The sequence below is a fragment of the Talpa europaea genome, assembly GCF_964194135.1.
Source record: "Talpa europaea genome assembly, chromosome: 9".
NCBI classification, from domain to species: domain Eukaryota; kingdom Metazoa; phylum Chordata; class Mammalia; order Eulipotyphla; family Talpidae; genus Talpa; species Talpa europaea.
In genome coordinates, this window is record NC_140076.1 from 58,093,116 (window position 1) to 58,117,876 (window position 24,761).

At 38.7% G+C, this 24,761-nt stretch overlaps 1 protein-coding gene across 1 annotated transcript in view; it reads right to left on the reverse strand.

Moving 5' to 3' along the window:
- ROR1 (receptor tyrosine kinase like orphan receptor 1) overlaps nt 1-24,761 on the reverse strand; it is a gene marked incomplete at both ends in the record, with an annotated part of 381,045 nt that overhangs the window by 2,037 nt on the left and 354,247 nt on the right. Inside the window, one exon of the mRNA XM_084242691.1 lies at nt 15,097-15,308. Coding sequence (XP_084098817.1) covers nt 15,097-15,308 — 212 coding nt within the window. The remainder of the gene's footprint in view (nt 1-15,096; nt 15,309-24,761) is intronic.

Genomic DNA, 24,761 nt, shown 5'->3' on the forward strand with positions numbered 1-24,761 from the left:
TACTACAAATGCAGATTCTTGTACCAACTTCAGACCTATGAAATCAGAGCGTGCAATTTAACAAGATCCCAGGGGATTTCAGTGACTGTTAGATTGTAAGATGCATTGCTGTAGACATGCTGCAGAGGATACAGCCTTGCTTTTTAGTCATGCACTTGAAGGGTATTTGGATTCAGTCCTAACCTGTCTATCCTTGCTATTCCTCTACTTGAAAGCATCACTTTAGTTAAACAGGTCTTCATTAGACATCTCCAAACACCATGCACTTTCTCACCGAATATCATTGTTCCTCCAGTGCGCTCATGTTCTTAGGATAGTTATCCCACTAAACATCAGAGAAACCACTACACAGTCTCCAGTCGAGGTAGGAAGTTTGGATGATGGGCCGCTCTATTTGCCTCATCCTTGCTTCCTCTGAAACACTCCCTGACCACTATGGTCTCTGCCTCTTTTGGAGTTCTGCTTTAAGACCACCTCATGCAAGAGGTCACGTGATGTCTGGTTACATGCATGGTTGGTTATATTATATGTCTGACTCAACAGCCAGACAATCCAGATTTGAACACTGCCTTCTCCACTTGGCAGCAGTGTGGTCTGCCCATTCTGGGTACAATATTTAATCACCCTCTGCCTCAATTCCTTCACCTATGTATGAAATGGGAGAATAATAACTGATGATAATTATATCTATCTCATAGAGTTGCTGTGAATTTTTAATAAGTTAACATCTTCAAGTACCAGCCTGGTGTCTGGCGCATGGTTAAGTGCTATTTAACATTTAGCTATCATCACCTTGCTTTTGTGGGTTTTTTTTAAGGTTTATTTATTTATTTATACAAGAACTGGGGTACAGGCCAGATGCATGGGAGGGTGAGAGGATTCACCAGAGACATAGCAGGGAACAGAACAGGCAGATGGACTGAAAGCACTGCTGAGGGGAGCAGCGGGCAAGACAGGAGGGATGTGTTGTGCCATGTGGGATTCTCACCTGCCGGCCGGGATTGAACCAACGCTGCAGAGGCTGCAGACACTTCACAGTGCGGCGCTAACTGCCTGCGCCACCAGGGAAGGCCCTATTGTGGTTCTTTTTATGGATATATTTTGTTCTTTTAATCAGATTTCAATTTTTTGAAAGGAGGCATTGCCCTTCCGTACAGCTTTGCATGTTGAATGTTTACTGACCTTAACACAGAGAAGAGAAAGACCCAGCTCACAATGAAAATAAATATTACTGTGTTGTTGATTCTAGGTAGTGTCTATAATGTCTTGCCTATTTTTGAAGTTCACCTCAAGTTTAGCACTTAGTCTAATTTGTTAAGGGAAAGTAATAAAATCAATATAATTTTACATCACATATGATTTAAAAAAAAAAAAATCCTGGGTCTCCCCGGTGGTGCAGCAGGTTGAGAGCAGCACTGTGAAGCTGTCCACAGCCTCTGCAGCGTGGATTTGATTCCCAGCTGGCTAGGGAGATACCCACACCATGGGTATAGCATGGTGCAGCAGACCTCTCCTGTCTTACCCGCTGCTCCCCTCAGCAGTGCATTTTCGTCTGTCTGCCTATTCTGCTCCCCGCTCGGTCTCTGGTGAATCCTCTCACCCTCCCGCGCATCTGACCTATACTCCAGTTCTTATATAAAAATAAATAAAATCGGGCCTCCCCTGGTGGCACAGTGGTTGAGCACTGGGCTGCGAAGCTGCCCGCAGCCTCTGCAGCACCAGTTCGATCCCTGGCTACCGGCAAGGGTCCGATATGGAGCAACAGACCTCTCCTGCCGCGCCCGCTGCTCCCCTCAGCAGTGTATTTCGTCGGTCTGGCTGTTCTGTTCCCCGCTCTGGCTCTGGTGAATTCTCTCACCCTCCTGAGCTTCTGACTGTTCCCAGTGCTTGTATAAATAAATAAATAAATCTTCAAAAAAATAAATAAATAAAAACAAGTTCCTTATAAATATTATCTTAATAAAAGGATTAATAAAAGAAGTTCCATTAAAAAATAAATAAAATCTTTTAAAAAAATTAAGTAAAACAACTTTTTTAAAAAAAATCCTGCACTTTAAATCCTACTACTCTGAGTATTTCAATTTAAGTTGACAATGTTGCAAATACATGTGGAATGGAAAGCTCTCTGGACAGTTTTAAAACAATAGTTTAGAAATTAAGTAAAAGATTTCCCTAATCTACACTCTACTAATTTAGAAGCCATCATGAACTCTATTCCAGGCTGATATTTTCTAGGGCAAAATTCCCACTCACCTAATTATAAGTGTAAATAAATGCAGCAAAATATCCACTTAAAAGGACAAAATGCAATTGAGAATTTTGAAACATTAATTCTTTGTAAAAATAATATTAATAATTTTAACTAGGTCTCATTTATTCACTAAAGCAGATTTTATGGAGTTTGTATTTGGAAACATCTTATAATTTATTTCTGCTACGTAATGGTAATGCATTGTTTTAAATATTCAGTAAATGAAAGCTTATTACTCCAGCCTTATTTATTATAGTATTATTTGTTATAGAAAAAAAATTAGAAATGACCTAACTGTCCACCTAAGGGTAACTGATTAAATAAATTTTGGTAAAGCTTGTAAATGAATAGTATATAGTTACAGGAACAAATGATGATGCTACTTATTGATATGGAAACATTTCCAAAATTTTACTGCTAAGTTATAAATAAAAAGCAAAAGAACAGTTAGTGCTATATACTGCTTTTGTGTGAAAGAGAAGAAAAAGAATAGATATATTCATATTTATTTATATACATATACACATAAAGAAACTCTGAAAGGACACTCAGGAAACAGCAGTGGTTACTGGAGGTAAGAACAAGGAGGAGGAGGGAGGTTCGGGGGCATCATTTCATGTTATTTCATAATTTTACATTTTTGAATCAAGTGAATAGATTAACAATAAAAATAAATAAATAACTTAAACAAGTATATAATCAACATTCCATCTGGTTAATTCAGGAAATTTCCTCTACAATCATAGCTCCATCCACTACTTTTCCTTTTGTATATTAGAGTGTGGTTCCTATAGGAGTTATGGAGTTCCTGTGGGAGAACAGGATACAGGTGATGGGAGGAGTAACCATTTGAACTAACCCTCTTTATTTCCTTGCAACATTCTGATAATTTTCCTTTTGTAGCCATAATACACCAAAATGAATTTTGGTGCATGATTAGGAATTTCAGCAGAACTTTTCCTAGTGATGTTAATGAATGCAATTCATGTGTCATTGAATGGCACAGTGGGTATTGCTTACTTTTTGACCTAAACAGCCTCCTCAGACTTTTGGTGATAGAGAAAGATATGACACTGAGAAATAAATTTCTTTGGAGGGGAAATAGAAATTAGGAACTAAACCCAAGGGATGTTGGAGGGATAGAATATGGAGGTAGGGCCACTGCTTGCTGGCTTCACCCCACCTCCGCCTGCTAAAACTAACCCATAGGCAGTGTAGGCTAATTCAAACCATGTGAGTTTTGTACTCATAAAAATCTGAATTTGTATCTTGGACCTGCTGCTTTCTATTAATGATAGTTAAAACATATACCACTTACTATGTGCCAGGCACTGTTCTAAGCACTGAACAAATATTAACTAATTTGTGTAGCACAACAACCCTGTGGGGTAGGCCCTATGTTTTAGCTCACTGACCTTGGGTGGGTTTCTCAACTTTTTGGACCTCTGTTTCCAAATTCATGAAATAATATAATATCTAGCTTCCATAGTCACAGCAGGGATCAGATGCAATAAAGTATAAAAGTAATTTTCACCTAATAAATGCTCTTTAAATCTCTATTATCCTTATTAAGGACTCCAGTAATTAAGTAGTAAATACCAATTATTTAGAACTATTTACAGCCTTAAGTAGTTCTAGACTGTCTTCTGTAGTTCCCTCCATCGTAAAAAAAAATTGTGTTAAGTTTTCTCCTGTTAAGCTTTCTCTGATCTCATGTAATTGTTAGTTTGTAACAACAATTCTTACAAAAGGTCCAAAAAAGTGGTTTTGGAGGCTGAGGGTGGGTGGGAAATTGAGTGACCAGTGACCTGCTTCTTGAGGATTCTGGGAGGTGCAGATGGAGAGAGAGGGGAGCAAGGACCCATGTGAAAGAGTGGATGGTGGCAGATGGGAAAGAAAGCATTTAGGCCAAGCTTCTGGGGAGGGAGTGGACAGAACCTTGGCACGAGCCTGATACATAGTCCCTGGGGCTTCATAGGCTAAGAAGTCTGGCTACATTCCCCCACACTGAGGTAAGCAAATTAGTTCTCTTCGCCTTTGTAAGAATCCATACTCTTGCCATTTTACTGATAAAGTAAGAGGCTTAGAGAAAATATCAAGAATTTTTTAACAGAGCCAAAAGAATTTCACTTGCATGTGCAAGGCCTTTTGCTTGGGCCACACCACACTTTTTGAAACCAGAGAAGCCTGCTGGCCCCCAATCCCAGTTTGACACAGACTGTCTCTGGAGGTTCAGTGGGGTGGGCGGAGGGGTGGGGGCGGAGGCTGACACCTTGCATATTTGTGATATCAGCCTTCAGTGTGTGGTCACTTGGTGGAATTGTGATTGTTCTTTCTATGCAGACACATGAAAAGGCTACATTTTGAACCAAAGTGTGTCTTGTCATTGCTCACCAATACCTGGTGGCCATAAGCATATTCTCCCAACTCCAATCCAGTCTACAGAAGGAAGGAATAGTTTATCAGAGCTAGTCATAACTGAATTTAGGGATCTGCTTGGGAAAAGCAGCACAGAAAGCAACTAAAGCAGATTTCATAAAATCTTTCCTTGGAACACCTGTGCAGCAGCCAGCATAGAAGTATCTAGAAAAAACTGCTTAGAGCTTGGTTTCAGGGGAACAATTTACACAGTGATTTGCATTTTTCAAATGCTCAAGTTACTTGGTACAAATGAGTCTTAACTATAGACTCATTTTCAAATTTTACATAAATCCTGAACTAGTTAAAATATCATAAAAGCCCTTAAGAAGCAGTCAGTAGACTGTACGGTGAGGGCAGGAAATTAGCTGTATTGTTGAGGAACAGATGGTTTACATTATACAAACCCTTTAGGCTAAACTTGTTTAGGTCTGGTATATTGTAAATTATATTTTAGTAATGAAAGTGAAATGACCTCTGCTTGACCTCAAGCGGAGTTTGTCTGTTTGAACCAATGTAGTGGAAAACTATGAAAGAAAATGAAGTCATAAAGTTTTGGCAGTTCAATTTTGGCTCACATCAAGTTAAGGGGTTATAAATCTGTTTAGTTTTTGTTTGACAAGTATTTGTCATACAGGGATGTACAAAATGTAAGGAAGTGTAAAATACACGTGAGGCACAGTGCCAAAGTAAACCAAGGACAAAGGCAAACTGGAATGAATAGGGTCCTGGGCAGCTATCTCTTTATCACCCCCTCCATTAGTTGAATGACAAGATGGGTTCGGTTTATTATGTGCTGTAAGGCAATTAAGTACCTTAAAACTGAAACAGCCTTTCAGTTGAAATGTTAACATTTTTACTTCTCAAAGTAAACACACATCTGCCTCAGTGAGGTTTAAAAAATTATATAATTTGGGGGTGGAGGGAAAAAAAATCAAAGTTGATGTAGAAATTGATACATTATTCTAAAATCTGATTGTCCTCCTTCTCTTAGAAGTATTTGAAGAGCAACTGCATTCGAATTTAAACAAAAGTTTCACAGAAGGAAAATGAACATTTTAGATGTGAGTCAGACGTGAGTTTGGTAGGACTGTCTAAACTGCTGACAGAGAGGCCAGGCCGTGGTAGTGGCTTCTTCACTGAGTGATGAATACTACTTGGGAACATGTGACCTTTGTAGATCTACTAGCATAAGATATGAAAGTGATGGACCATGGGGAGAGCTTTTAAAAATTGTAATTATGTAGGTGGCAGATGGATAAGGAAAGCAGACACAGTAACTTCATCTCCTTCCACCTTTGGGAAGTTGTATCTTAGGTGATTAAACCTGTGAAATGACTCCTCTGGGTGGCTCAGTTTACTATTAACCTGCATTTCCTGCTCACTTTGCCATAGGAAAGGAGCTGAGGTTTTGTGATTGCCACTAACTTTTGTGTCAGTGGATCTCACTATGTGACTTTTTGCCTCTATCCTCCACAGGGTACAATTGTTCTGTTTTTCAGCCCAACTGGAAATAGATGCACAGAGGGAACAGGAGCCCAGGAAGGAACAGAAAGATGAGTCCAATAGCAGGCGCCGAAAAAGGACTGAATTCATGTTTATTCAATTAACCCCAAAGCTCCCCACGAAGTCCCTTCAGCCCTTCCCCGGTTCATTTCCCATGCCCTAATGCCCCAAGGCTGCTGCTTTCTTATAGATCTTTTTTGCTACATGCATTTATTATTCTAGTTGAATATAAGTGTCTGCAGAAGAGCAGATTCTCTGCAGTAGCATTTGTCCTCAGTCCCATCAGAGTTTCAATGAGGTAGATCCTCAACTTATTGAAATTTCAGGGGTATTTTGAGTAATAGGAGGATATTACCTGGCCCTTTTTCTTTTTGGATGCACAGTTTTTCCTGAGGTCTGTACTCCTTGGGGACTTAACATGCTCTCTGAATCTCAAGTACTGATCAGCATTGTCTATGCTACAGCTGGCAGTGGAAACCCCTAGAAGAGCTTATAAAACAGATTGGTAGGCCAACTCCCAGAGTTTTTGATTTCCAGGAGATGAGGACTCTCCAAGACTGGAGGCCTCACTTTGAGAAGTATTGGAATAAATGAGTATGCCTTTCTGGATCAGACAATTATAGTAAGTCCTCACCATCAGGGTAGGTTCTGGAAACTGCAAGTTTAAGAAAAACCACTATATAAAACTAGATCCTTGGATAGCATTGTTTTTGTCTCTGTCACTTTTTCCCTCATCAACGTTGCATGGATTGCTAGTGAACAAAATTTGAGAATCTTGTGTGTTAGTGAGCTGGGTCCCTGCTCCTTGATGATGAATGACCACAGTGTACCTAAAGAATCTAATTTAGCAATTCTGACTTGCACAAGGCAGAGAAAATAACACTGCTTCAGAGCGGCTTGGGAAATGTAAGAATCATTGACTGGTATTTAATATACTGCATGGCTACTGTCTTAGCAAGATTCAAGGTTTTGAAATACAAATTACTCTACAGCTTGGACCATGGTAGTATTTATTCTATTTTCATGTGCAACCAATAGTGTGGGATATATTTTAATTGATGCTATATGTACTGTATATCAGAGACTATACCTACAGAATAATATGAGGAACCAGTTAAGAACTGTGAGAATGGAAGACATATTCTAAACGTTTGTAATATGAGCCTAATAATAGCTCCCATGTATTGAATACTTGCCATGTGCTAGACACTGAGATCATAATAATCGCTATGATTTTTTTCAGAGTGCTTATGTGTTTGGCTATAAGCACTTTATTTATGTTAACTCATTTCATCCTCAAAATAACTTCATGAAATTGGTATTTATGACTATTATTCCCATTTCACAGAGTAGTTAAGTGATCCTATGGCTCGCTGGTTGTAAATTCAGACTCCAGAGTCTTTCTAATGACTACACTGCACCCTGGTCTGCTAAGTTCCTAGTGCACCAATTCATTTAACCCTCACAATAATCCTGTGAAATCACAATATGATGCCCCCATTTTATGGATGAAGAAACTAAGGCATTCAGTTGTTAAGCACCTTCCCTAAAGAAGTAAAATGATTAAGTGATGATGGCAAGATTCAAATTCAACTATGTCTGACTCCAAAGTTGGAGCATCTTTCTGGGATGAAAATGGCAGTTTTCATTTGATTCTCAAAGGGTTCTCCAATAATAAAAGCATGAAATCCATTGATGTAAAAGTGGAAAATCAAGGTGTAATGGTTTTCTGGTCTCTCATCTCTGCCTTACTCTGGTTGATTCTCTGTTGTCCCCATTGACAGACTGGGATAAATACCTGTTAACAGCAGCCTTTACCTGAGCTGGTCATGAGAGCCCCAGAGAATATATGAAATTGAGATCTCTTGGTATCTGGACTTGAATCTGCTTAATTCTAAAGCCTATTTTTCCTTTTTTGGTACATTTTATTGGACCTTAGGTAAACACTTGTTAGAATTGTGAAACAATTGACTCCACTCATAAATAAAAATGATTACACTTTAAAAAACTTAAAGGCTACTATTATTTTATTTTAGGAGGTTATGAATAGTTTCAAAGACTACAGTGTAACTAAGTGACTTCTGGCTTATGCAATCAAATTCTAGAGGGAATTTCAACCAAGAATTTGCCACATTTGCTACGTTTAGTTGCACTTCTCTGGAAAGGATTTAACTTCAGAAGCAGTTCTTTCTCTATAATGTAACTCTCTGAGAGTCAGTTTGAAGTTTGGTCATGACCAGGGTTGATTCTGTGGTAGAGTTACTTTATAACATCAATGGGAAAGGTTCTATTCTGTCTGGAAATAGGCAGAAGAGATGCCAGTAATTTTAATGTCAGCTTGAGCCACAAAGTGTTCATAACTTGGGCTCAGGTAATTTAGCCTGAAAATGAAGGCTGTAGAGTGAAATGGGAAAGCACTTAATCTATGGACCTGGGCAGACTCAGGTTCAAGTTTCAGCTCTGCTACTTACTAGCTTTGTGCCTTTATGCAAACTCAATCTCAAGTTTCAATTTTTTCACCCCCCTGCTCCCCAATCAGACTCAAAAAGATTCTGCTAAAATAATGCATGTGAAGTATTTTAGCTTATTCATAAGAGCCATTTATGATATTACATACTTACAATACTATTTCTCCCCAAAAGTAAAATTTTTACATAAATTTAAGCTGAGATTCTGATTATCCATTCTCCCAACAGTCAACATCAGATGCTCTCCAACCTGATGGATTTTATACATGATGTGAATAGGGTATGAGGTAGGGGAACTTATGGCAACTGGATGGGCACAAGGAATACCAGAACTGTCCAAAGAGTTAATTTTTGCTGTGATTCCCTTTCCTCTGCCCCCATCCCAATTAATGCTCTGGGTCACTGAATCCTATAGTTGCTTTGCAACCCACGTTATCCTACTCACAGCATTTGGTAGCTGATAAAAAGGTTTGTGGTTGGTCATACTCTGTAACCAAAAATAATAATAACTTCGAGTTATTGAGTACCTGTGAAGTGCCAGACAGTTTCTTGAATTATCAAAAATATCTCTTTCAACTACTATTTTTATCCTGGTGAGAACAGAAAGATTCAGAGAACTTAAGATCTTATGGCCAGAAAATATCAGTGCCAAGATTTGTAATCATATCTCTCTGCTTCTAAATGCTTGCTATTTGAAGTATATCATACCACCCTGCAGAAATTGACTAAGAAAAAAAATGTCTAGAAAGCTAAGTTAGGTCCAGAGACTATCTTGGACTTTTGGGTGCTGGGATGAAGAATTTTATAGTCTGAGAATGGCCCCTCCAAGCTGGGGAACCATTATATCATGTGGGAGCTAAAGTGATGCCAGAGAATGAAATCAGCATGAGTGAGAGAGGAGGGGAAAAGGGCGACAAACATTATAGGATGCTTCAATTTTGGGAATGACAGAGGAGCGCTAGTAAAGAAAACAGGAGGAGATAGGAGAAAAGCCAAGAGAAAAAGTATTTCAAGATGGTGGCTAAGAATATAAATGCTCCAGAGAAGTTAAAGGGGATGAAGACTTGGAAAGGTCACTGGATTAAATTACATCACTGTTGATTCCCTTGGGGGACATAACAATAGAATGATGAGCTCAAAAGCCATAGCTTGAAGGAATGAGTGGAAAAATGAATGAGGATGTTTTAGCACCAAGTGTAGTGACATTGAATAAGGACTGGGGTTCCAAAAGGGTAGCCAGATCACAGCAGGGATTTTTAGATGGAAGCCTATTGCTGGCAAAATGGAGAATATAATCAAGTGTCAGTACATTTATACTGGCTGTAAAGGAAAAGGAGAGATGAAATTCCTGGAAGAAAAGAAACAGAAGCTGGCAAGAGATGAGGGTAAACTGAGAAATAAAATAGAGTTACCAACTTCAGAAATTGAGGCAAATCCTGCTTTCCCTCAAATGCTCTTTATATCAGTCAGGGGCTACAGAAATTTGACCCACACACCTATGAGGCTTAGGCTGTAGCCTGCCCCACTCACCCTGTCCCTCATTCTCAATTCCTCCACTCTTAACCTCTCTGCTTCCCTCAAAACCACAAAGGTGAGTCATATAGGTATAAACAAATAGGCTCACCCTTTGCTGGATGGGAGACTCTGCTCTCCTTCTAACTCCCCAGGAACAAATTCCTTATCTTTGCCCCCTTAAAGACGACTATGTTTTTGAGACATAGGATGGTTTGTGGGGGTTTGGGGGAAGAAGCAATGGAAAACAATCAGAGGAAGGGAAGTTAGAGTCACCAGGCTTTTGGAGAAGGTTCATTTTCCACAGCACTTTTAAAAAACACCCACTCAGATTGTAAAATTTGTTATGCAATAGAGAAGAATCCTGCTTAGCTCATGCATCAGTAGAGTACTCATCAGAGGATTCTAGTACTGGAAGAGATAGGTGATTACCTAATGCAACTGTATGACTTGAAATCTTTTGCTGAACAAAATAAAAGAAAAATAAACAAGCAGCATGTTACATGAACAGTCTACTTCTTTCTCAACAGTAGAGAAAGTGGATGTTAGACTTCTCAAGGCCATGGGGCAGTCAGAGGTGGTATCAGGAGGAGAATCTCCATTTCTGACATCAAGGCTCAGGTTAAGCTGCCTCTCTGGTCTACTGCTTCTTTCACTCTCAGATCAGAAGGAAACGTGTACTTCATTAAACAGTTTAACTTCCTACTACAACATCCTCTCTGGGGACTCCAGCCAGGTCCTGCTGTCAAAGTCTGCAACTGCCTATTGTTCTCTTTGAAGAGGGTGGATCTAATCTCCCAGATGGGTTTCTTCTTCTTAATCCCACCCTTGGGGTCATTTTAGCAGCCCAGCAAGTGGAGAGAGATGGGAATAGATAGTTGAAGCCCCGGAGGGCACATTCATTTGGACAAATAAGAACTCCAGAATCTCTTTTTTAAAATTGGTCCAAAAGACCAACTTTCATTCTTATTCCTTTTTCATCCCAGCCTCCAAATACTTTTTGATTTTGTACTTGTAGGATGTTTGTTTTCAGGACTTTTTTCTCTCTTTCTTATGTGTGTCCCTTCCTTTTAAATTTTATAGGTACATGTAATATTTATGTGTCAGTGACCTTGCAAAGCAGTTTTAGAGATTGACTGTTTACATTTAGAAATTTTCGTTAAGATCTACAAAGTCCTTTGTGCTTTTTCCAGGAAAGGCACTCAGTAGAACCAAAACAAACAAGTGAATAACTCCAATTTGATTGGAGCCAAATCCCTTAGGAGAACAAGAAAAGAAAAAAGTTAGCATTTGTTTTTGTTGTTTTCTTTCCCCTTCTCAATTTAGTCAAATACACTTGAGCCATTCCTACTTCCATTCTGGCTCAGAATTGCATGTGAGCTGTTTAAGTCTAAATCCTAAGCTTCGCTTTGGAGAAATCTTGACACTGGGAAATTCTACAAGGCACACATCAGAAATGATCCAGAAATAATGAAAACAATGTTTACTTCACTGACTCTTTGGAAAATTTATCCCAGTATTCTTTGCATTTATCTCTATGACCATAGAGGATAGAGGACTATTATTGCTCTGGCCTCATTTTACACGTTCCTGCAGGACTAGGACTGCATCATTCAGGCTGGTGACTGGTAATGGGGGGCGGGGGGAGAGGGGCCTCTTGAGGATTTGTCACAGGCTCAGTGATACTTGAGGTCAGTGCTCAGCTGAAACACACCAACTGGAGTCACATTGAGTTGTTTGCTCAATCTCCTACACCCCCTTCCCAGCTTTATTTGTTCTGAGAAAAAGTTATCTTGGGAGGTGGCAAGTGTAAGTGCTGGGATTGAGAATTCCTATATTTACATTTTATCCCTTCTAACTACTAGTTATTTGACCTTGGGCAAGATTGCTTGAGTTTCCTGACTACATAATAATGATAATAATACCTACCCTACAACACAGGTGTGAGATAATGAACGTAAAAGTTCCTGGGGTAGTTCTTGACAGTTTGTGCTTTCTCTATGCAAAAAAACTCTCTGAGCTTCTTTTTTTTGGAAGACTGAATATATCCAACACATCGTGCCTCTTGGATAGCACGTGTTGCAAAACAAACTTCCAATAAAATGAGATTGAATGCAGGCTAAGGCAGACCTACTCATCCTTCTCCCTTATGGAAATGACTCGCCCATGGTTCCTATCATAGCAATGAGGATACCACCCCTCTGGGATTGCAGCCTCTGCATAGTAACTGCTAGAACCAAATGGAACTAGGTTTCTCTCCCACCCAGAGTTCTGGCTTCTCAAAATTTAATAACTGAAACAACAGGGAAAGATCCTCAGAACAGACTATAGCACAAAAAGTTTGAAGTCATAGGATATGAAAGTGGTCAACCAGGTGTTACTTCCTAAATGTGTAATAATATTAACCTCTCTTTTTTTCTACAACCTTTGAAAGGTAAGTGTATACTACATGAGATGCTATCATATAAGGCATTGGCTTGCTAGAAGCTAGGATGTCAAAAGAATTGTATCCCTACTTCCACCTTCTCAACACCCAAGCCACTTCAAACTTTGTGGTCTTCAGGGTCTTAGGTTTTTTTTTTTTAATTAAAAAAATTTTTTTGGGCCTCCCCTGGTGGTGCAGCGGTTGAGTGCTGGGCTTCGAAGCTGCCCGCAGCCTCAGCAGCACTGGTTCGATCCCCGGCCACCAGCGAGGGTCCCACATGGCGCGACAGACCTCTCCTGCTGTGCCCGCTGCTCCCCTCAGCAGTGTATTTCATCAGTCTGCCTGTTCTGTTCCCCGCTCTGGCTCTGGTGAATTCTCTCACCCTCCCATGCTTCTGACTATACCCCAGCTCTTGTATAAAAAGAAATAAATCTTTAAAAAAAACTTTTTTTACATTGTTGTTCATTTTCAAACAATATTTGCTTCCCCCCACCCCCTCAGGTGTAGTCCCCATAGAGTTTCCTTCCCCAATGCTCCCGCGCACCGTCATCTCAGTCCCCTCTGCTCCTCCCTCCCTCCCTCTGGTCCCTCTCCCTCTTCCTCCCCTGCAGTATGTCTCTGATTTATAATTGTCTGGTTTTGCTTTGTTGTGTTTTGTACTGTTATTATTTTTTACACTGATGTATTATTTGGTTCCCCTATATTCCTGCTATAAGTGAAGCCATCCGATATTTTTCTTTTTCCTTCTGGCTTATTTCACTGAGCATAATTCCTTCTAGTTCCATCCATTTTGCTGCGAATGGCATGAGTTTATCTTTTTTGATTGCTGAATAATATTCCATTATGTATATATATCACATCTTCTTGATCCAGTCATCTATTTTTGGGCATTTAGATTGTTTCCAGGTTTTACCTATTATAAATAGTGCTGCAATAAACATAGGGATGCAGGTGTTCTTTTGAATCAATGTTTTTGTGTCCTTTGGGTAAATTCCAAAGAGGAAATGTAAATGGCTAACAAGCATATGAAAAAATGTTCAAATCCCTTATCATCAGGGAAATGCAAATCAAAACCACATTGAGATACCACCTTAAACCAGTAAGAATGGCACATATTAAAAAAACTAGTAATAACAAATGTTGGTGAGGATGTGGTGAAAAAGGAACTCTCCTACATTGCTGGTGGGAGTACAAACTGTTCCAACCACTATGGGAAGCTGTCCGGAGGTTTCTCAGTCTACTAAAAATGGAGCTACCATATGACCCAGCAGGGTCTTAGGCTTTTTTAAGGAAAAAATTCATACTCATGGAACAGTAGTTTTGCTTGACTCAGAATATTTAAAAAAGGAATTTAGCATTTAAGAAATCCAAAAACTATACTAGCAAATGGTACAAACAATAGAAACATATCTTAAGACTTTTTAAATTAGAAAAAAAATTCCAACAAAGCAAAAAAAAAAAAAAAATCCATCCCAATTATTCTACATTGGGCAAAAAGATTAGTTAATTTGAGTGTGAAGGCAATTTTTTCTAAGATTTTATTAAAAGTAATGCATCTCCTCTTAATGAGGATCAGAAGAATAATATGATCACTAGCCCACAGAAAAGACAAATATTTACTGAATGAATAAATGAATGTTTCTAGGAGTTGGAACAAGAAGAAAAGATAGTCTTTGGGAAGCAAAAATCCAAAAATTTTTAAATGAAATCTCTTTGCTGAGAGGCCTGGGCTTGAGGTGTTGGCTTTCTGGAAAGAAAGGCTCTGTTGTATTTCAGCTGTAAGATGTTGTGCATGTGCTCCATTTAAGGTAAGGGCCAGTGACCCTGAGTTCTGTGCCAGGACCTGGAGCAACCCAAACACTGAAAGATGCAGAGGAAAAACTAAAAGAAAGTGGGTTGATTTAGTATAAAGAGAAAGCTGAGATGTGTTAACCATAAAAGAGCATTGTAGGAAGGACAATATTTCTCATAACATATGTTTAAAACCAAAGATAAAGGGATTTAGATTAGGCATAAAAAGTATTTTTTTTTAAATAAAAACACAACATAAAATTCACCATTTTTAAGTGTATAGTAGAGTAGTGATAAGTATATATATGTTACTGGGCAATAAAAAGGATATTTTGACAATGAAGTTAGTGAACAAAGTTGAATTTCTCTCTCTCTGTTGATCTCTTTCAGTTTGCCTGTAAGAATATGGTTTTTTCCTTTTCGAAATCTTGAAAAGAAGCTCACTTTATGAACCCGGTAGGCTAACAGAGGTAATTTCCTAAGGATTTCTTCCAACCCTAATGCCACTGTAAGGCAGTGATATAACCGACTCCATGCTGAAGTGGACTTACCGATGAAAGTAAGTTCAATTTGCTTTGAACAAAGTGAGAGATACATGGTTATGCTACAAATGAACTCTCACACTTATAAAACAGAGTCATTTGATTTCCAACCTTGGGGAGTTGTAAGTTTTGCTTTAACCTGAAGCCTATAGCATAATTATAGCTCTAAACCGCTCACTTTACCTTGGGTTTATATGCGTTCAACATCGACATCTCTACATTTTGACCTCTGACGTGTTTGGGCTGCCTCTGGACAGGCGGTGATGATGACTTCTGATTATTGCGGCAGACACAAATGAAGAAGAAGAGCAAGGCAATGGCTAGGGGTATAGCAACACTTGGCACCAGTATGTAGAGGATTTCCATTTTATTCTTCTCCTTGGAATCTTTTGAATCTGGGTGCAGGAATGAAAAAGAGGAAAAGTTAGACTCGTTCAAATACCATGTAGGCTATCACATCATATAGTTTAAAATGACCAACTATTCTTCTGTATACACAATGAGGAAAAAATAATCATTGCTATTAACAACTCAGTTCTATCAAACCTTTGATACAATTTATTGAAGTTTAAAATTTGAGAGTTCAGATGTTTAAAAACTTCAAAGGGACTTTGGGAAGGCTTTGCAAGTATGTGGGTGCCCCTATGAGGTTGCTTCTCTGGAGCAGCAGACCTGCGTTTCTCTCACACCTTCAAAGTTAAACGGCACGTAAATAGACTATATACATCCAAGAGCATTAGTGTGAACTACAGGCTCTTCTTTTACTGGCTGCCAGCCCAGATCAACCCCAACATGGTGTTTCAGAAATCACACCCTTGCCAGGTTGGTTTGGATGTACAGGGCCAGTCTTCCAACTTCTAGAATCAACATCACTAAAGAATCCTGGCCCCGGAGTCCAAAAAGCCACTGGGTTAGAATATGGGGTCCTGAAGTCAGAGCCAGCTCAGTCATTGAGGAGCTGTGTGACCTTGAACAAGTCATTCACTTTACTGCACCTCACTTTTTTTTATTCACAGTAGTGAGGTATCTGTTTGGATGATGTGTACAATTCCTTCCAGCACAAAATCAGTGGTTGACTTGATGTTTTTTCTAATACTCAAGAATTCTTCTTAAATGCTTTCATATGAATCCAATAATTATGACTGCTAACACTTTGAGCTATATATTTGAAATCTTACATGTCCACTGGACCCTTACTTTGAAAATAATATACAATATCTATAGAAGAACACAAGGCATACTTTCTTTTCCAATCAGTATGAGCCTGACCATTAAAATTAAAAACGCTTAGCATATATTATTATTAATGAATGATTTGACTCGCAAAATAAACATAAGAATTGTGAATGGTAATTAGATGGGTTACATAATGCTATGCCCTACTGACCAATAACCCTATCAACTCTCTTGCTTTGAGAGAACCTAAAGTACAAAAATTCAGATTGACACAAAATGCAGGGATGCTTATTACTTAGAAGAATTAACCATGCATCCATTCACTTATTCTCACACTACTCAATAATTCAGGTAACAAAAGTTACTATTGTCAAAAACATTCTTCTATGTACTGGGAATGCTGGGAATGTAACATTAAACACAACACTTCGTGGCCTCCCCTGGTGCACAGGCAGTTGAGCACCATGTTGTGAGGCTGTCCGTGGCCTCTGCAGTGCTGGTTCGATCCCTGCCGGCTGGTGAGGGTCCCACATGGCACAGCGGACCTCTCTTGCCATGCTGTTGCTCCCCTCAGCAGCGTATTTCGTCAGTCTGCCTGTTCTGTTCCCCACTCTGTCTCTGGTGAATCCCCTTACCCTCCCACGCACCTGGCCTGTGCCCCAGTTCTTGAATAAATAAATAAATCTGAAAAAAACAAACAAACAAAACACAACACCTCTTTTGCTGTTAAGGAGCCATGGTCAGGGAAGGAAGACAGAGGAGATAATTACAGTACATTGCTGGAAATGTTACAGTGGAAATATGACTAAACTGGTGAAGAGATGCAAAAGTTCCTTTACAGAGTGAGTTTCCCTGGCCTCCCTGGTGGCCTAGGGGTAAGTCTCAGTGCTATCGCTGCAATGGCCTGAGTTTGTTCCCTAGCCAGGGAGCTACCCACATGGCACAGTAGACCTCTCCTGTCTCACTGCTGCTGCTCCCCTCAGCAGTGTATTTCAATCAATCTGTTCTGCTCCCCACTCTGTCTCTGGTGAATCCTCTCACCCCTTGCACCTCTGGCCTATACCCTAGCTCTTCTACACAAAAGTAGATAAAATCTTAAAAAAAAAAAAACTTATTAAAAAAAAGAGTGAGTTTCCTTTGTACATGTACTTGAGAATATACTACTATGTAGTTTTTACTTGTACATGCCTTCTTTAAGGACTTATTGTTCAGGTGAGATAGGGTAGTAATTAACCACATCTCCTTTTCCCCACATAAATAAGAAAATAAGAAGTTAGGAAGGGGCACCCAAAGATGGGTGTTGGGACTGTGCTCTGTAGGTTAACCCACAGAACGATCCGGACAAAGATAAAATCTGGTTCTGGGGTAAGAAAATTACCGATCTACTATGTATTGTTTTCTACTGGCACAGAGTCATGTCAGTTATTATTAATGTGGGCCAGATACAGTTCTAAGCACATTTCCTTAACTCATTGATTTCTACCATCACAATCAATTCCCATAAGGTACATGCCATCCTTATCTTCATTTCTATAGGTGAGGAAGCTAATCGACAGTGAGGAAGTAAGGACCCAAGAATATGAAGCTAGGAATTCAAAAGCTGGGATTCTTCTCCTGTTGCTTTGCTTCTTACCCCTTACTCTGGCTACTCACGCCACTGCTAGGAATTTGAGAATGGCTCTTGGTTTGCACCCATTTTCTCATGGTAGGATTTCTCTTGTTTCATGTAAGTAGGGAGGATAATGAAGGTTTGAAAGATGAGGAATAACACTGAAGCTTTTCCAGATGTGCTACTTTTGAAGTCCCTACTGCATACAGTGTGGCAGATGAATTTATAATCCAGCATCCCTGGAGGCCATTCTTATCATTGATGGGAACTGGAGGTATGTTTTCATACTAGCAGTTTTAGTAACAATTGTGTCTGCATGTGTGTGGATGGGTGGGTAGACAGAAATAACATGGAAGACTCTCTACCATATGTACATGTACACACACATATACAGATATACATAAACACATATACAAAAAAAAATTTATATGTTTTAGAGTCTGAATCCTTTGAAGATGGCCTTTGTCATCATGTGCCCTTCAGCAGGCACTTAGCCTCTTTGAGCAAACTAATATAAAATGGGGATGGTAATGCCAATTCATAGAAAGGTTGAAAACAATAAACAAAGTAACATGGAGAAGGTTGAAAACAATAGACAAAGTAACATGGAAAGTGTCTATTCTAACTATAAGAAAGTGAAAATCAAAATCAACAAAAAACTGTGAACCAGAGACACTCTATGGGGGTTAGGGGGCGGGAGGGGAGGGATTGGGGTCAAAATAAGGGGGTTGCAATTGCATGGGGAATATAAAAATAAAATTTATTATTAAAAAAAATAAAGTGTCTATTCTAGTACCTGTGCAAACCCAAGTACTCAACAAGCACTCAACATTTACTCTTTACCTTGGAGTGAGAGGGGATTCAGGGAGACGAATGTTGGACTGGCAATTCTACATAGCCTGAGGCAAGAAACAACCTTTTTGATCTCAATATCCTCATCTGTTCAAGGGAGATAATAATAATGGTTCTACCATTATCTTATTTGGTTCAGGGGGACAGAACATTCTCGAAAGAACCCTGGAAAACTTTCACACAGTTGTTAGATCCTATGATTTATAATTAACATTATAAAACACTTAAAAGATTTGTCAGTACCATTGGGGGGTGAGGTGGGGAAGGGGTCCCTCTTGATATTCTTGGATTTTTTTCAGTGAAATTATTATGAGGGTAACAATTACAAAAGGAATGAGGTTAATTTAGTATTAATGTACTGGTAGTCATTTTTCTGGCCTAGAATTTGAGCAACAAAAGAAAGTAGGACTTTCACCTGTCTGGCAAACAAAGGAGACTATTCTGTACTCATTTCGTATCAGATTTTTCACAGAGTACCTTTGATTGTAAACAGGAGGACTGGGACAAATCCCCCTGTTGGTTTGCAGGAGAACAAACTTCAAGAAGCTAAATCCTTTAAACACAGTAAAACTTGGCTCCTTCTGATTACTCTGAGGATATGCAAACACGCACAATGTCTTCTTGCCAAGTGAAATAATCAAGCAGAACAATACATGGTCAAGTTGGAAGTGACAGAAAATAAATTCAGGCCGATTATAAGTCTGTGATACAATAACCCACTTACTTCCCCACACAGCTTGTTTAGCTGGAAGGGGAACCATAGTCTGGCTCAAAACACTTCATACAAGAACAACTGAACTGACCCATGGAAAACTATAAAATTAACCTTAGTCTAACCCCTTTTTAAAGTTCTGACGTTTTTATTCACTGTTTTAACCTAATCCTGGTGTTACCTCAATTATGATGGATAAGAAAGGATAAATAATTTGCCAAAGCTAGGAAGGGTTGGAATGCAAATCTGAATGTCTTTACTCCATCTATATTTTTAATATTATATTACTAATGAAAATTAAAGTGCTATATTGAATTGTTTTTTGTTATTCTCCTTAAAATTCCATGGTTCCCTCTCACTGGGTATCATATTACCGAAAGAATCACATTAGAACAATGGACATTATTCTTATTCTTCACTTGAAAGGGTGATAGATATTTCCACTGCATTGCAAAGAAAACTGGCTGAATATTACAATGGTGAAGATTTTAAATACTTTTGAATAGCTACTTAAAAGTTAAACTCACATATTAGTTACATCAAGTTAAATACTTGGGATTTTTGAAACCAACAATTTAGTCTGGATCACATGATTAATTTCCTTTTAAAAATCAACAATATGGTATCACAGTTCACATCTGACATTCCTATTTTATTTTTACAATGACATTTGATACTTTGATTAGTAATTAAATATAACAGAGAAAATACTCCTTCCTTATCCTGGGGCTTATAACAAGGTAAATAATGATTTTTTATTAAAGATGTATTTTTATAAAGGGACACATTATCTGGGACATTAGTTTGAGTTAAAACAAGAAAATGCTTAGATCTTAAATATGGAAAAGGTGAGAAGAAATCTTACAGAATCTTAGAATTCAAAGGAAATTAAGTCAGTTAAATTATTAAATTGTCTGGGAAAGGTTTAAATTATAGGAAGCAATCAGGGATCACAGTCATTTATTATTTGAAAACTACAAACTAAGTGAGTCTGTATTGGATAGAGGCCTCACAATGATATGTAAACATGTGCATGGGAGCCAAAGGGAAAAAGGTGGTAATTAGACCTTCAATTAGCATGTTGGGCTCAGTCATTCACCCTTATGACTTAATGATGGAAATACTAAGATCTATTGCTTTATATATTCTCCAATAAATTCTTAAAAAGACTGAATAGGCCATATATAGTGATTAAAATTGTTCTTAGAAAATATTTTAACTGCAAGGAGTTAAAGGCAATAACTCATTTGTGAGCACTTGAGAAAATTTAGTAACCAGAATCCACATGAGTTCACTAAAAGTTTCTTTAAATTCTCAGGGTCTCAATTTTCTTCTGTATAAAAGGAAGGAGGCAAGCTATTCTTCTTTTTTTTTAATTTGAAACATTTTAACTTGGTAAAAAAAATGACATAATTTAGCATCTTGACTATTTTTGTGAGAATTAAAAATATTTATCAATTTTAAAAATAATATTTTTGAGGTAACATTGTTATACAACACAGTATATGACTCAGAGGTATAGGTGCATGCCTCTTCAAATGTATGCTATCAAACCACACCTGCCATGAAGGCACCATAGACCTCTACCACCATCCATTGGTAGACTTTCACATGTTGCTCCCCATCTGGTAGACTCAATTCTGCAGTAAGGTTTCTTGGGTTTATTTGTTTTGGCTTTGTCTGTCCCTTCTTTGTTTCTCTATATTATTCATGAGTAAAATCATATGGTATTTATCTTCTGATTTATTTTGCTTAGCATAATCCCCTCAGTGTTTTCCATGCTGTTGCAAATGGCAAGAGTTCACCTTTTTCTAATAAGCAATAGTTTTATACTACAGAGTAGTATTCCATTATGTATATATACCACATCTTCTTAATCCACTCATCTGTCATTGGGCATTTAGGTTGTTTCCATAATTTGGCTATTGTAAATAATGCTGCAATGAACATTGGACTGAATATATCCCTTTGAATTTTTTTTTTTGCATTCTTTGTATAGATGTCTAGAAGTAGGATTGCTGGATCATATGGTAGATTTATTTTTAATAGCTTGAGGAACCTCCACATTGTTTTCCATAGGGGCTGTTTCAGTCAACATTCCCACCAGAAGTGTAGGGGGGTTCTTTTTTTTCCCCTGCACATCCTCACCAATCCTTATTTCTGACTTTTTTGATCTGAACCATTCCCATAGGTATGAGGTGGTATCTCTTGGTTTTGATTTGCATTTTCCCCATAATAAGTGATGATGACCATTTTCTCATGTGCCTGTTGGCAATCTGTACATATTCTTTGGAGAAGAGTCTATTTAACTATTTTTAAATGTACTGTTCAGCAGAATTAAATATATTCACATTGTTGTACATCTCTAGAACATTTCCATCTTGCAAAACTAAAACTCTATATTCATTAAACAACTACCACTTCCTCTTCTCTCCTGACCCAGGCAACTACATTCCTACTTTCTGGCTCAATAAATTTGGGTACGTTAGAGTCCTCCTATAGGTAGAATCACACAGTATCATCCCTCTGTGACTGTCTTACTTCACTTAACATCACGTCCTTAAGGTTCATTCATGTTGTTGCATGTGACAGGATTTTCTTCTCTTTTTAAGGATGAGTAATATTTCATTGTGAGTATATACTATATTTTAAAAATTCATTCATCCATCACTATGGGCATTTGGCTTGCTTCTACCTCTTAATAATAATGACGAATGAGCAATGGACACGGGTGTGAAAATATCTCTTCAACAACCTGCTTTCAATTCTCTTGAATACATACTCAAAAGTGGGATTTCTGGATCATAATATAATTCAATTTTCATTTTCTGAGGAACATCCATACTATTTTCTACTGCTGTAAATTTTGCCTTCTCACCAAGCATAGGAATTTCTCTATATATACATTTTGAAATAGGGGTCATCCTAATGGGTGTGAGGTGATATATCATTATGGTTTTGATTTGCACTTCTTTAATAACTCATGTATTGAGCATTTTCTCTTAAGTTTGTTGATCATTTGTACATCTTTTTAGAGAAATGATTTTTAAGTCTTATGCCCATTTTAAATAAGACTTACCAGTAAGTGCTAAAATTAAATAGGTTTTATAAAATTAAATCTTTTCTTTTTGATGGGATTATTTTTCACTGGTAGACCAAGCACATTTAAACTTTAGCAAAAACATTTGATCAAGTGACCAATGAAAACCTTATGGACAAAACATGAAGCGCTAGATAATATCAGTAGATGGATTTGTGATTCACCATATTCCTGCACACTAACAGTGTTAATAAGCATATCAGCATCAAATTGTAGAGGCTATACTTGAGGAAAACTACATGGTTAACATTATCATTAGTTATTGGATGATGACATGTTTATCAAACTTGAAAATAGCCTGAATTTAACTAACTGACTATAGAACTATAATTTTAGAGGTTCATATACATCTGGCTAAAATAATGATCCAAAACCAACAGCTGAAATAGTATAAATAAATGTTATAGCTTGCAGTTAGGTTAAAATTGTAGTTTAAGTAAGTTCATGATTAAGCAAATCTACTAAATAATAATAAATGAAAAAAACCCAAATGAATAATAATTTTAGTGAATACCTGAAAGTTCAATTGGATCCAGTGACAGCAGGATGAAATTGCTTAAAAAATGTTCACATAGCAACATAGAACGCTTTCTTGGCAATACTGAGTCATGATCAAGAATATCATGATCATCCTTCTACCTGTTCTTGTTAAAAGACAAGCCCCACTCTCCAAAAAGGTATGTTCTATTCTAAAAGCAATGCTTTAAAGAAGAGCTTAGACAGGGCAAGAAGCATTCAGGAATGGATGGTAAGGAAAGGCTGCAGGAGTGATGTGTCTTTTTAGACTAAAGAAATCAAATGAAGGATGTGATAGATGTCTAAAAATTTAGATGAGAAATTGGGTCAGAGTTTACAAACTGGATCTAGTACATAGACATGCTCCTTATTAGGATCTTTTTTCTTTCTTAAAAAATTTTTGAATCTGTGGCCAACATTTTTTAAAAAAGAGACTGCACATACTACTTTTGGTTTCTAGCTCATAAAAGCAGATTTTGAACAGCAGGAGTCATCCCATAACCTCTCTGGAGGGGAGTGAGGTCTTTGGCAATGTTCAAGCAAAGACCGATTTCTATAGCTCCTTCCAAAGCCTCCAATTTCAAAAGCTGAGTTGACAGGCCTTTTGTAGGTCTGACTTCTGACTCTTGTCCTATTGGCAGGTTGGTGGGCCCAAATAGTTAAGCGTTTCCTAAAGCTCATAGCTAAAGTAGCTTATGCACTGGGTAAATGACTCAATATATACTGGGGACAATAAAAACACCTCTGAAAAAAATTTTATGGCTAAAAATGTTTATGGAACATGATGTAGTTATAAATTTGGGGACTATTATTCTTTATTTGTCAAAATAGAGGAATAGAGACCTAAGTACATCTTGAAAATCTGTAGCATAAAAATAACTCTTCCGGGAAGCTTCAAACTATACCAAATAGTGTTCTGTTCCTCCCTTCTTCCCCTTCCCCACCATCCAGTTCACTGTAATGTTCAATTTTGGTTTGAAGAAATGGTTGAAAGCAAATTGCCTTACAACAGGTCCTCTATGAAATATGGGAGAAGGCTGATGACAGAGTGAGTTAAAAACTGCAGCGTTTGCAATCTGGAAAACATCTGCCTTGCCCTGAACTTAAAGCACCATGTTGTAGAAAATGGTTTGTGACAAAGCAGAACCCAGGGCGGGTATATGTAAGGTTATGGGACAAGTCAGGGCTATTCAGGCATGGAACTGGGCAATGTGCCGTTTGGCAAACTGTAACAAGTCAAGGATTTAAAGGAAATACAAAAGCGGAGGGGCGGAGCAACATGGCGGCGAGGAGACGCTGCGAGTAAGATCTCCCATTAAAAAAAGTTAATAGGGAGGAAAAGCGGCAGGTCCCAGTGAGAACTGGGACACGGAAGATAAACGGACGACTCCAGCAAACTGCCCGAAGAAGAAAGTTGCCATAAAAGAGGACAAGAAGGGAGGGAAGCACAGAACCCTGCTCCCCTCCCCCGCCCACAGAGGCGGCACTCTCCGACCGGCAGAGACGAGGGAAACAACAAACCAAAACGCCCAACAAGAAAAACGGACGCAGCAAGCGGGACTGTGAGTGGAAAGGAACTATTGCAGCCACCACACCCCGTGAACGGGAGCTGAGGCGAACCCTGCAGGATCCACCGCGGAGGTGAGCTCCACGCGCCATTAAAGAGAGCCCCGCCCACGAGGAGGAGACCAGCACCAGCACACAGCGCCGGCCGCCCGGTAAGCTTGCGCGAAAGCGGCGCTCGGATTGCAGCTGCCCAGGCCCCTGCGCCTGCGACCTAGGCTTGCGGGGAGACGGCGGAGGCTCTCCCTGAGTGAGCAGGAACAAGGTGCCCAGGCAGGGGAGCGGGATTCAAAAGGCGCCATTCCCGCGCCACTGATCTG